The 14622-nt window shown below is 42.7% G+C and overlaps 1 protein-coding gene and 1 long non-coding RNA gene across 2 annotated transcripts in view; one reads left to right on the top strand and one right to left on the bottom strand.

Moving 5' to 3' along the window:
- Window positions 1-14622, top strand: part of LOC117668624 (uncharacterized) — a 53036-nt gene that overhangs the window by 18401 nt on the left and 20013 nt on the right. The gene's annotated exons all lie outside the window — the stretch shown is intronic.
- LOC117668620 (calcium/calmodulin-dependent protein kinase type IV-like) overlaps window positions 883-14622 on the bottom strand; it is a 69135-nt gene continuing 55395 nt past the window's right edge. The window contains exons 10-12 of the mRNA XM_087893676.1: window positions 12835-12987; window positions 6367-7453; window positions 883-5726 (exon numbers count right to left, since the gene is read on the bottom strand). Coding sequence (XP_087749802.1) covers window positions 7154-7453; window positions 12835-12987 — 453 coding nt within the window. The 3' untranslated portion in view covers window positions 883-5726; window positions 6367-7153. The remainder of the gene's footprint in view (window positions 5727-6366; window positions 7454-12834; window positions 12988-14622) is intronic.

The following is a 14622-nucleotide window of genomic DNA, read 5'->3' as shown; positions in this document are numbered from 1 at the left end:
CCTATGAATGAACTGTCCCCGGACATACGAAGGATCCCCGACCTCCGTGCCTTCCGTCGCGCTCTGAAGACCCTATTATTCCAGCAAGCTGGACTGACAGGATAAAGGTTTTTTAAATTGGGTTTTGATAGGGGTTTTAAAATGATCTTAGTTGGATGTTTTAAATTTGGCTGAATGATTTAATTATTTTAATAAGCTTTTAATTTTTGTTGTACATCTTTTACCATGGCTGTTCACCGCCCTGAGTCCCTCGGGAGAAAGGCGGTATACAAATATAATAAACTAATTAACTAACTAACCAGCCTGTGGTGCCTCTGCCAGCGAAAACAAACTCCTGAGCTCCATGTTTGGCTGCGACGGCCTCCTGCCACCCTCTGCCAGCGAAAACAGATCTTGGAGGGAGCCTGTTTTCGCTGGCAGAGGGTGGCAGGAGGCCGTCGCAGCCAAAGCATGGAGCTCGGGAGCCCATTTTCGCTGGCAGAGTGCTCAGGCCACCACAGGTGCCCCCAATACGAATGATGTCTAGCTAGCCACGCCCACCCCAGCCACACACACCTGCCCCCCCCCAGGTCAAACACAACTCTGATGCGGCCCTCCATGAAATTGAGTTTGACATCCCTGCTGTAGAGACTAAGCAAAGTTTAGAAGAAACGGTTTGATGCGCTCTCCAGTCATTAAACAGAACAAAAACAGCCAGGTGTGAACTGATGTGCAGTAGTTGGATCTGAAGCTCCTTCTTGCGTGTGAAGGGTGCCTAAGCTGGATCAGAAGCACTTTTTATCCAGGTTAACCCGACACTCCCAGCTATGCCTACTCCAAAAGAAGCAACTTAACAACAACAAAAACAATCTAATAAAAAGCACAACACAAACCCACCGGGTGTCCTTTTAAATCATTTCCACAATTTTAATCCCATCGGGTTTCTTGGATTAATGTATTTATTTTTAACACGTAACACGAAACAGTATCTTGGTTAATTGAAAACATAATTGTATTCACAAGCCCTTTAGGATTATGGTCATCGTAGGAAGCATACAATTTTTCGGTGATGTATTTCCCCAACCTTTTATTAACCCATGTAAATAACATCTAAAATCTTTCACTTATGACATTTGTGCCACACTTGTCTTCCAGTCATAACCCAAGTTTAAAAAAAAGCTTGTGCAATGGTACTGGTGAGAATGCCTAGACTAATCTCACCAAGTGAGCCTTGAGCTGGAGGGAAAGTACAGGCAGTCCTCAAGTTATGACCATTCCTTTAAGAACCATTCAAAATTATGATGGCAATGAAAAAGGTTACTTACGACCCACATATGACCATTGCTGCATACCTTGGTAATAAAATAAAGAAATAAATAATAAAGTAATAAAATAAATAAATAAAATAAAATAAAAGAGCCTTGGTGGCGCAGCAGACTAAAGCACTGTTAAGATAACACCAGCTGCCTGCAATTATTGCAAGTTCAAATCTCACCAGGCTCAAGGTGGACTCAGCCTTCCATCCTTTTGAAGGTAGGTAAAATGAGGACCCGGTTTGTGGGGGCAATAAGCTGACTTTGTATAAAAAAAGAACACTGCTTGGGGGGGGGGGCGAAAGCTCTACTAAGCCGGTATATACAAAAGTATGAAGGCTATTGCTTAACGCATTGCAAGCCGCCCTGAGTCTCCGGAAAAGGGCGGCATATAAATCGAACAAATAAATAAATAAATAAATAAATAAACCTGTCATCACGTGATCAAGATTCAGACGTTGAATTTTGTTATTTTACATTGCCATTTGCAATCCTCTCGGTGATCTTCCAACAAGCCAAGTCAATGGCGGAAGTTGGATTTGCTTAACGGCCGTGTGACTTACTTAATGACCATGGCAAAAAAAAAAGAGGTTATAAATTGGGGATGGCTCACTTAACAATGATATTACTTAGCAACGGACATCTTGATCCCAACTGTAGTCATAAGTTGAGGTCTACCTGGATAGAGTTCCCTAGATCCAATCTAATATTTTACCTTGTTCGATCTATCACATTTCTTATAGCATCCGGACATAAATCTGGACATAAATCAAGTTCGATCAATACACTTATTGGGTTCCGTCCCCCCCCTCCCCCGACCCACCTTCCATTGTCAGCTTCTTTTCAATTTCCCATTCATACATCTATTTGCTTACAGTGTAACCGAGTATCGTAAAATTTACTGTAGGTTGCTTTCCAGGATTCTCCAGTTCATCCCAGCATCACCACATGGATAAATATTTCAAGATCGATGGCAGCATCACAGTTTCTCTTCAGCTGTTTTTTTTTGGGGGGGTGGGATGGGGTGAGGGGGAGAACAGAAACTGTTTTTTCCACCCTCTAAATTCTGGATAGCTGTTTCATGTCCGTGTTTGAAATTAAGTCCAACGTTAAGCGACGGACTCGAACGGGAGCCTAGCCCTTGAATTTCTGGCAATATTTCAATCGAAAATATTGTGTTGTTAGTGCTTATTATTAGAAACCGAGGCAACGTCCAAAACAAAACATGCCCCCTGCTAGTTCATATTGTTGCACCGAAGGCAATCGCCATCCAAATTGGAGCATCACTGATCTGTTAATAATAGATGTTTTTCATACCAGCAAATTAATTCTAAAAGAGTTGCGATTTAACCAGAATACTTCCAACACACTTATTTCTGAGGGTAGGTGGGTGAAAGGAACACCAGCCTGTTTCTCAGAGGTCACTGTGTCAACCGGGCAACTGGTACGTAACTCTCAATGTCTCTTTTTGTGAGGGGCCACCACAACTGGCGTTTCACAAGGTGGGGAGTTTTAACAAATCCAAAATGACCCGTGGTCTTAGTGTCGTGGTTGTGTTGCAGCACCAGGTTTTGCCAGCTCGCCGCCACGTACAATCTATTCCCCATCCATGCCAGATCGCCTCTTCGTGAAAGTTCTTCTTTATGTAGTTGGAGCCATTCGTCTGTCGCCAGAACCCCTTTCAACGCTTGGGCTATATATCCCGTTAACTCGCAAAGCATCCCTGGCCTGCTCTCGAGTTGCCATAGGCAAGGGGGATGGGAAACCGACGAAGCAGCATGGCAGCCAAAAACAGAAGTACATTCCAGACATATCTCTGTCAAGGCTGTCTCCCAGGGTTACCCACAGCGCCCAGAGTGGAGTGATCTCTTGGCTCGAGGCTGATGATTTAATTAGGGCATCCGTCGGAACCTTGACATCCCCAGCTACCTGTTCTTTTGGGATTTTTTTGTTGCCTTGTGAGGGCTGATGCGGCTATTTGTGACCGCATGATGCACGGACTTTCAAATGTGTAACAAGGTGCCTCTTAGGAAGTGAGAAGGCCACATCCCATTAGCCCCAGTGAAGGTTGAATGTCCCGTTGTTTTGCCACGTACATCCCAATTTTTAAATGCTTTTCACAAAATTGTGGTGCCTAGCGAGACAATAACCTAATCACTTGTCCTGCCATTTCTGACTTTTGCAGAAACAGAACTGAACCTTGTTTGGAAATTACTACAGTAGTTACTGCAGAGACTGTCAACAAACCTTGTCCTGTTTTGTTTGTTGCTCAAATCCAAAACTGTAAAGCAACGGCAAGGAGAATAAATAAATGTTTTCTGCAGAGCAGTGGAGAAGAAAGCTATCTTGTCCACAACCTCCATTTAATTCTTCCAGTTTCAGATTGCTCTTGGCCCCATATCAAGCTAACAAAAATATTATTTATCACTTTGGCCCTTTGCTTCTATCAAACCAGCATCGTTGATCCTTGTATTTTAAGTTCTTTGAGGTGATGAACACTCTTTCTGACGACCTTCTTCTCACAGTGTGTATAAAGTCAGAAAAACCACTTCCAAAATTTGAGTCCATTTTGGGGTGAGATATTTTAAGAAGGATGTAGCAAATTGGGAACAGAATAACAGAGTTGGAAGGGACTTTGGAGGTCTTCTAGTCCAACCCCCTGCTCAGACAGGAAACCTTACACCATTCCAGATAAATGATTGTCCAATCTCATCTTAAAAACCTCCAGTGTTGGAGCACCCTCAACTTCTGGTGGCAGGACGTTCCACTGATTAATTGTTCTCACGGAGGTGAAATTTCTCCTCAGTTCTAGGTTGGTTCTCTCTTTGATTCGTTTCTATCCGTTGATAGAATAGGTTGAGAGAATAGGTTGACCCCCCCCCCCCACTTCTTTGTGGCAGCCCCAGATCAAGTGGAGGGCAAAAGAGTCGGGACGAAGTATAGAAATAGATCCGGGTAAGGAACAGTCGAAAGAAATGTGCATCTTGAGCTTGGTGAAGAAGATGGGGCGGGCAGAAACAGATTGGAAAGCATTCTTCAAATCAGAGGTGGGTTTCAGCAGGTTCTGACCAATTCTGGAGAACCGATAGCGGAAATTTTGAGTAGTTCGGAGAACCGGTAGTAAAAATTCTGACTGGCCCCGCCTCCATCTATTCTCTGCCTCCCAAGTCCCAGCTGACCGGGAGGAAATGGGGATTTTGCAGTAACCTTCCCCTGGAGCGAGATGGGAATGGAGATTTTACAGTATCCTTCCCCTGCCACGCCCACCAAGCCATGCCACGCCCATCAAGCCACGCCCACAGAAATGGTAGTAAAAAAATTTGAAACCCACCACTGCTTCAAATCCCTAAAGAAGGCAAATACTCACTCTACAAATTAAGTCTGGAAGGCAAGACTTAATTTAAGGAGTTAAAGTTACAGTGCAGAGCCTGTGTGGAATAGTAGTTGAATGCATCAGGTTGGAACTAGCAGACTGGGAGTTCTAGTTCTGCTTTAGGCAAGAAACTAGCTGAGTCACACTAAAATACTAGACATTTTCTTTTTTAAGAGCTGGGGGAGCATAATATACACATAATGTTCAGACGAGTAAGGGCCATTCTGTCTGGAATAACGATGCGAAGTGGATGACACCGGATCACACCCTGGCAGAATCAAAATATTCTTATTTTTGGGGAAGCGTTTTTCCCCACTTATATTTGGTGAGATCCCTGCTTCAAGGTGGCCGGAGATGGTGGGACCAATTTTTTGATCCTGTGGAGATCATATAGGTCAAATGCACTCTGCAGAGTAAAGACAAGTCCAGAGCTATTTTGTATGGAGAAATCACTTTTCTCTGGGTGGATAATTTTGCTGCAGTCCTTTGCTCTTGGAAGGAGACAAAATTTGGGCCTAATGGCAAGAAAATAATTCAGAGAAGCAACAATGGCGGCACCTATTTATTGGTTGGAGGGTGCATCTGGAGGCAGCTGTTCCTTAATGTAGTCCATCTGGCTCACAAACAGTTGGAAAAAATCACTGACTAGGTAGAAAAGCACCTTATCCTTCTGGGTATACATGGTTCAAAGGTATTTGCTGAATAGAAAGACGGCAGTGGCTTTAGAGCAGATATTCTGAGAGTGGAACGCCTCAGATTCAAAGATGGTGCCTGCAGTTAAAAGAATCTTATGCAGCAATAGAAGAAAAGTTCTTTTCTCCCGCTTCTCCCTGAATTATTACTATGGGATTTCAAATAGAAAAGAAATAAACTTCTGGTAGTTTTGCCTTTTAGGGAGCCACCAAGAATATTTACCCAATAAAAATTGGGATATATTACACACACACGTTATGTTTGTATATATGTATGTATTTCATCCTATTTTTATTGTGTGTATGTATGTATGTGTGTGTATGTAGTGTATGTATATATGTGTATATACAAAGAAAGACGCAGACATCCTGCGAGCTCCAGAACTTAAAATTTTAAAATCATTAAAATTTTATTTTACTAAGCTTTCGTCAGCCATCTGCTGACATCGTCAGAGTATTAAACTGTAACTACCATTACTGAGATCTCTGCCTTTATATGCCATTAATATAAATATAATATCATAAATATAATATATATTTATATGCCATTAATGGCATATCATCAGAGTATTGAACTACCATTATAGAGATCTCTGCCTTTATATGCCATTAATATAAATATAATAAATATAATATATATTTATATGCCATTAATGGCATATCATCAATTAAATTATATTACAGAGATCTCTGCCTTTATATGCCATTAATATAAATATAATAAATATAATATATATTTATATGCCATTAATGGCATATCATCAATTAAATTATATTACAGAGATCTCTGCCTTTATATGCCATTAATATATATATAATATAATAAATATAATATATATTTATATGCCATTAATGGCATATAAAGGCAGAGATCTCTGTAATGGTAGTTTAATACTCTGATGATGTCAGCAGATGATTGATGAAAGCTTAATAAAATAAAATTTTAATTATTTTATAATTTTAAGTTCCGGAACTCGCAGGATGTCTGCTTCTTTTTTTACAAATATACCTGGAGCTTGTATTTTTAGAATAGTTTGTAGTGTGTGTGTGTGTGTGTGTGTGTGTGTGTATCATATATATATACCAGGGGTGGTATTCACTTACCTTCCCTACCGGTTCGTACATGCACATTTCCGCGCTTCCGTGCATGCACAAGGCCTTCTGCATATGCACAGAGCCTTGAAAACATGAAAAAATGGGACATCATGACATCCGTGAGGGTGGGCGGGGCATCCCGCAGTCGCCCCTACCAATTCGCCTGAACCGGATAGAACTGGCTGAATACCACGACTGATATATACATATATCATCATATATATATATGATTTCTAAGCTACCTGGGTCCAAACAAATGCACGTATTCTTATCCTTTTGCTGTATGCTTGTGTGTACAAAGACACACACAAAGACACACACACACACACACACAGAAAAGCTATTAAAGAACATGGATGTCTCTGCAAAACAAGACAAACGGCTCTTCAGCCCAGAGCAGCCTATCCTTAGTGCCGTCCCTAGTCTGGTGCTCTCCCCAAAAAAATTGGATCATAGTTCCCATCAACCCTGGATGAAGATGATAGGAGCAGGAATCCCATATAACCAGAAGATGCCAGGTTGTAGAAGATGTCCCCGTAGCACTTTCTCATAATTTCAACTAGCTTTCGGTCCGCCTCCATCTGAATTGCTCTCTCAATCCGGCTGGTAGTCTTTGATGGTCATTGTTAGAATTTGGTCTATCGGGCGGTGGTGACAGACACTTGGTGGTGACAAGAGCAATGCGGTGATGGGCCATAGGGTTAAGTGTTGCAGCCGGAACCATTAAGTATCATCACAGGGGTTACGGGACTCTCGTTCTGGAAACCTTCGAGCTTCTCGACCTTGGCTAAAGGGGTGTTTATGGTCATGGCTTCTTCTGTGTCAGTCTCCATCTTCTCAACCTCCTTGTAAAGGTTCCCTTCTTGGAGAAAGAGGCCACTCTCTGCTGAGGGAGCTGCACTTTCTTCTTTGGTAGCATCCTGATGGCGCTCATTTCTGCATCCCTCGTGGTGGCTGTGGTTGCCGAGACGGCTGGATGCCACCACTGCTTTCACGGCAGCCTGTTTGTATTAGACATGAGAAGACAAAGAGTCAGGGGTGAAATGCTCCCAGTTTGGACCGGATCGCCCAATCCTGTAGCGATGGCGGCGGGTTGTTCTGAGTACCGGTAGCAAAAATCCCTGAGCCCCCCCCCCACCATGCCCAGCTGAGCCGCACAATCATGAGGTTTTTTTTTTTTTTACTTTTAAAAGCATTTTTTCTACAACCTCTTCCAACGGAAAAAATGCTTTTAAAAGTAAAAAAAAAAAAGCCTTTGATGATCGTGCAGCTCAGCTGGGATCGTCAGAGGCTTTTCAAAGTAGTTTTTTCTGCAACCTCTTGGCTGAAAGAGGTGGTAAAAAAAATGCTTTGAAAAGTCTCTGACAATCCCAGCTGAGTTGCCTGATCGTCAGAGAGGCTTTTCAAAGCATTTTTTTAAAAAGCCTCTCTGACGATCCCAGCTGAGTTGCCTGATCCGCAGAGGCTTTTCAAAGCATTAGAAAAAATGCTTTCAAAAGTTAAAAAAAAAAAGTTGACCACGCCCACCCAGTCACATTAAACCCCCCCCACCAAGCCACGCCCACAGAACCGGTAGTAACAAATTTTACATTTCACCCTTGCAAAGAGTGACTTTGGTTTGAATGTACATGTTTATTATTTTAAAGGAGCTGTAAAAGGGATGTTGTTGGCAGTGACTGTTAAAAGTCTCTTTGGCTGGCCCTGTTTATTATTATTTATAGTTTGGTCTAGTGGTTAAGACGCCAGGCTAGAAACCGGGAGACTGTGAGTTCTAGTCGCGCCTTAACCATGAAAACTGGCTGGGGGACTTTGGGCCAGCCACCCTCTCTCACCCCAACCTACCTCACAGGGTTGTTGTGGGGAAAATAAGAGGAAGAAGAAGTATTAGATATTTAAGTTGTTTGTAAAAATAACAAAAGCAGCATATAAGTTAAATAAATAAACAATATTGCTTGTTTTTACTGAGTTTAAATTCTATGTTAGCCACCCAGAATTGGCCCTGTGAGATGAGGGACTGCACAGGCAGTCCTGATTTAATGTCCATTCATTCTGCGACTACTTAAAGTTATGATGGTGCTGAATGAGGGATAAGGCCCACCCTAGTTGTGGCTCAGTGGCTAAGACACTGAGCTTGTCGATCAGAAAGGTCAGCAGTTCAGCGGTTCGAATCCCTAGTATAGGTCTCCTGCGTGAGCAGGGGGTTGGACTAGATGAACTCCAAGGTCCTTTCCAACTCTGTTACTGTTACCTGTTACATATTCACTATTTGGATGCTAGGCAACTGGCTCACAATTATGACATCATAGCATCCCGCAGTCATGGGATCAGCCTTTGGAGCCTTCCCTGCCAGCTTCTGACGAACAAAGTCAATGGAGAAGCCAACAGAAAGGTGAAAATGGCAGTTGTGTGACTGTGAGTAAGGGTTCATGGGAATGATCTTTTTTTTTTTTTTGGGTAATAGATTTTATTGATTTTCTGTTGTTTACATTTTGTTGGTGCTTAATAATCATTGTGTTGTCTGGGTTATTAAATTTGTTTAACAATACAGATTATATTCTTAATCTCCACCTCTTGGTTTTTTCTGATGTTATACCTAATAAAAACAGTTCAGGTTTAAGATCTACATATTTTCCTATCATCCTTTCTAACTACTTATGCATTTTCCAATTTTTTTTTACTTTAACCCAAGTCCACCACATATAGTAAGTAATATACGCCAGTGGTAAAATTCGTTTTTTTTACTACCGGTTCTGTGGGCGTGGCTTGATGGGTGTGGCGTGGCTTGGTGGGCGTGGCAGGGGAAGGATACTGCAAAATCTCCATTCCCACCCAACTCCAAGGAAAGGCTATGCAAAATCTCCATTCCCACCCCACTCCAGGGGAAGGATATTGCAAAATCTCCATTCCCACCCCACTCCAGGGGAAGGATACTGCAAAATCTCCATTCTCACCCCACTCCAGGGGAAGGATATTGCAAAATCTCCATTCCCACCCCACTCTGGAACCAGCCAGAGGTGGCATTTGCCGGTTCTCCGAACTACTCAAAATTTCTGCTACCGGTTCTCCAGAACCTGTCAGAACCTGCTGGATTTCACCCCTGATATGTGCCCGCTTTTGGGTTACACTTCCAACATTTGCTAGACAAATTTTTAAACACTTTAGCTAACCTAGCAAGTGGTAAGTACCACCCATAGAACATTTTGTATAATTTTTTAAAATAAGTTGCCATTGTCAATTTATAATTCCTTTTCTTAAATTAATTTTTCATCAGAGTTCAACACTATCTGATCAAAGACTATTCGTCCTTTATAAAGGTCATACTTGTTCATGTCTTTGTCGTATCTAGATTGCATCTGCAATTGAGGCCACCATGATAATATAATGCCCTGGTCATGGGAATGATCTTGAGGGATGAGGGGAAGGGATGCTGTTTAGCGAATGGTCAGACAAGAAGGGGCTTAATGGTCAGGGGGGAAAAAAGTTAGGAAGGACCCATCCTAATGAACCAAACACTTAAAAGTGACGGTGGGAAATGTGTATTTTCAGACTTGCAAAATGGATGTCAGCCCTTCCAGGTAAACCAGACCAGGAAAGGTGAGCTAATTCTATTTAATTGTAAGGTTACATTGCTGTATTAATCTTGCAAATCTGAAATTGCAAACCTCCCGCCATCACTTTTAATAACCTGCTCAATTAGGGTGAGTCCTGCCTAAGTTTCTTTCTCTGACCATTATGCAACCGAGGGCTCCCACCTCTTTTATCTGATTGTTTCCCAGACAGCATCTCTTCCCCTCCTCCCTCAAGGTCATATACATGGGACGTTGGCCTGTATGGGATTTACCCTAACAACAGCACTGGGTACGGCCAGAACTGCCACTGTAAATTGGCATGGTAACATGATACCATGCTTTATGATTGCATTGTTTAGCAATGAAGTTCCTGGTTCCAATTACTGTTGGTCACCGAGGACTGCTTGTATACATTTATTTTAATTAATTACATTAATTAATTCTCATCGGCACCATGTTTTCTAATACTAAACCCAGGTGGCTGAGTGCCAATGGAACAAAAATGTGAAAAAGGGAAGTAATAGCTGCAATTGGATCACTGTTACAAACATCTGCCAGGCTTCAGGGGGGTAGAGAGCCAGCCATTGGCTACAGGTGTTCCTGTTATCCTAGAATTCCCTTTTACAATCTTAGAAGAATCACACACTTAACATCTTCTGCACAAGAGGAAAATATCAGGTACTCTATTTACCCTGGACAGAGCCATCCCTGGGTTTAAAAATCATCCTCCCTGCAAAAGGGAAGATTTAAAAAAAATTTTTTTTAAATTTTTTCTTTAATACAAACATTCCATCATTCATTAAACAGTGTGTCATCTGGGTACAAAAGCTTATCACCGTATTCATTGTCTATATCTACTCTTATTTTAATACTAATACTAATACATTTTCTTCTTAACTTACTTCACTTTATTATACATTCATATTTATTCTCTAACCATTGATAAAATAAATCCCATATACGATAATAATCAGATTCTTCCTTTCCTTCAATTGCAAGTTTTAATCTATTCATTTCTGCACATTCCAATATTTTCTTAATCACATTTTCATCTCTAGGAATCTCTTCACCTTTCCAATTCTGTGCAAATAGAATTTTAGCCGCCATTATTTCATGAATAATCAAATATAATTTTCTTTACTATAATTTTCTGGTAAAATCCCCAGCAGGAATATCTCAGGTTTTAAATCAATATGCTGCTGCGTTATCTTCTTCAACCACATACGAATTCTTGCCCAATATTTCGAAAGGGAAGATTAAGGAACAAGAACCACCACTCTGTTCCTGTTCGATTGTAAGTCGGGACAGTTGTAAAATGGGTCAGTCACGTGTCTGACCTGATTTTATGATCTTTTTTGCAGTGGTTGTTAAGCGAACCAATGATTGGCTGTGCGCATGGTTTTGTTGAAAGCAGGTGCTGGTTTATGGCATGAAAAGCAGTCACATGACCATGCAACGTGTTGTGGCCCATCAGCGGCCTGTCCGGATTGTGGCTGATTCTGACAGCGAGGAGGCTGGTGTGGTGCTGCGCCAGCAGCCTGTGCAGCTGGCATTCGAGTCAGACAATGAGGAGGCTGGAGAAGATGTGGTGCTAGAGGCGGGGATTCAGCCAGGGCCTTCAGAACCTCCAGAAGCTCCTTTAAGTGAAGAGACGAAGAGGAGGAGCCTCTTCTTGATGCACGGGCGCACAGAGCTGCCAAAAGGCAGGAGTGGCTCCTCAGGAGGAGGTCTCCTCGAGAGTAAGGCTTGGGGCTAATTGGCCACTCCCTTAGCCTATTTAAGGAGGAATGCCGACTGAAGCAATTTGTAGGGAACAACTTTAGTTCATTCTACTTTGTGTCTGGATTCTCTGCAAATTGCTTCTGGGCTTTCTGCCAACCTTCGTAAGATTGTGATGACTTTATCTTTGGTTTCTTGTAGGCTGTTAAGAAAGTTTATTAACAGCCTTTGTTTTGAAATAGACTGAGTTATTTTAGTAAATTAAGTTTTGTACAAACTTTGGGTGTGCTGTGTTCTTTGGGGTCCGTAGCTGGGGCAGAACAGGACGCTGAAAATCACAGTAAATATATGTCAGATTATGAATATTCATGGACTGGAATAGATCAGCCAATAGGGACTGAATGGAGACATGGTAACAAGGTCAGCCAATGAGGCTTATTTGGAAACAGAAACTTAAATCTGAAGTCTGGGCATGGCTTAAGGCAACTGAGTCTGTGCAGAAACTTAAGTGCCCTATATAGAGGAGGCTCTCTTTGTATTCAGCTCTGTGCTCAGCTCTGCAATGAAACGAGCCTGGGCTTGTCTGCTCTGCTGAAATGAAACTAACTGTTCTCTCCTGCCTTGTGTTTTGCTTGTAACTGCTACTATGTTGAAGAAGAATCTATATTGGTATTGTACATTTATCTTCATGTATTATTATGTATACAAAGAAGTTAATGAATCCTGCTGCATCAGTCTGCCTGTGTGTGCTTTCTGGATTTGATTTGTGCAACAAACTCTGACAAGGTGGTCATATTGCCAAGGGTCTGAAATTGTCATGTGACCGTGTGTGTGTGTGTGTGTATGTGTCATTCTCAGAACTTTGAATTTGGGTTGTACAGTAAGTAACCCAAAGTAGGTCCATCATAACTTTTGGTTATAAGTCAAGGTCTACCTGTACTGGATTTTGACCTGCCCCCGCAGGCACCTGTCCTATGCTTTTGGGTGGCTTGCCTTGCACCCTGATTCTGAGCCTCTGCCACTGAGCTTGGACTCCTAGTTCCCAGTCCCCATGTGGGACCCCAGACAGGAGCACAGGATCCCCAGAATCTTACCTTTAATTTCCTCCTAGCATTAAACTCCTGCAGTTTCTTCTGGGTGCTGTCCATGTGAGCAAACTTAGCAGCTTTGCCAGTCACCCAAGGGTGCTCTAGGGCTTGATGGACTGTTAGCCTCTTCTGGGGATCCAGGACAATCAGCTTTTGCACCTACAAGGGCCAGAGAGAGATTTACTGCGACATCTCCAGTGTCATATCATGTGGGATCTACCTAGAGTAGCCCCGCTGTGAGATAGGCAGCAAATAAATTTAACAAATAATAATGGATGTAAATAGCCTTTATGGCATGGGCCAGGGGTGAAATGCTACCGGTTCACTCCGGTTCAATAAGTGATAAAGCATGCGCCAAAAGGTGGCTTGGGAAGGTTAAGTAGAATAGCGGGGGGGGGGGGGAGAGATCAGCTGTGGCGCACGAAAACAAGAAATCCTGCTTTCTAGCAAAGCTATATCGCATGCCACAGCTGATCCCCTCCCCCGCTTTTACTTACCTTCCCAAGCCTCCTTTTGGCCCGTACTGCACATGCACACAGAGCATGCATTTGGTGCGCATTGCACATGCGCACGCAGCATGCATTTGGCACGCAGTGCATATGCGCAGCCAGCGAACCGGTAGCAAACTGGTTCGGATTTCACCAATGGCATGGCGCCAGGCTTTATGGCATGGGTTTATGGCAGGAACCATCTCACCCCATAGGATTGTCCTGTCCCATTTGCTCCAGCAGTCCAGCAGACTTGCTACAGAGCCCCTCTGTCAAGGAATTCCATTGGGCAGGGTCCAGGAGCAGAGCCTTTTCTGCTGTGGCCCCTGCTCTTTGGAATATTCTGCCTCTCGAGATGAGATCCACCCCTCCACACCCTCTTGGCCTTCCAGAAGGACCTTAATCCTAGCCTGGTTAGTCTGTGGCCCCAGTGGGGGTGCCCTGCACTGGGGGAAGCTGATGGGGTATGCAGGGGACCCCACTCCCATGCCAAAGCTGGCTGAGGAATTCTGGGAGTTGAAGTGCACAAGTCTTAAAGTTCCCAAGGTTGGGAGACTCCTGTTCTAAGCAGTTTACAGAGTCAGCTTAATGTCCCCAACAATCTGGGTCCTCATTTTACCAACCTCAGAAAGATGGAAAGCTGACTCAGCTTTGAATGGGTCAGGATCGAACTCCTGGCCGTGGGCAGAGTTTGCCTGCAATACTGCATTCTAACCACTGAAGCACCACGGCTCTTTAATTTAAATTGTTTTGAGACTGATCTTTTTTATCACTTTGTGAGCTTCCCACTTCAACAGTGAAAGGGATGGCATAGAAATTTAATAAATAAATAAAATTGTGCTAACTGAGGGTGTCTGGCCAGGGAGGGGAGAGGGATGTTGAAAAAGTCAAAATGGCAGCCTTGCTGTCCAGTCCATGCCTTATCTCTTAGAATATTGGAGCAACAATTTTTTTAAAAATTTTTTATTTATTTGATTTATATGCTGCCCTTCTCCGGAGACTCAGGACGGCTTACAATGCGTTAAGCAATAGCCTTCATACTTTTGTATATTTATACAAAGTCAGCTTATTGCCCCCACAAACTGGGTCCTCAATTTACCTACCTTAGAAAGGATGGAAGGCTGAGTCAACCTTGAGCCTGGGGAGATTCAAATTTGCAATAACTGCAGACAGCTGAATGTTAATAACAGGCTTTTAGTCTGCTGCGCCAGGCTCTTTCAATGATCCGGTCTTGGGAGCTAGGAATACATTTGATATTTGGAGACCATTTGATCTTGCCCTAGCAGAATGGATCAACTAGGAAAGT

The sequence above is a fragment of the Pantherophis guttatus genome, chromosome 1 (genome assembly GCF_059756535.1).
Source record: "Pantherophis guttatus breed Tessera chromosome 1, ASM5975653v1, whole genome shotgun sequence".
NCBI classification, from domain to species: Eukaryota; Metazoa; Chordata; class Lepidosauria; order Squamata; family Colubridae; genus Pantherophis; species Pantherophis guttatus.
This window is presented reverse-complemented; position numbering and strand designations above follow the sequence as displayed.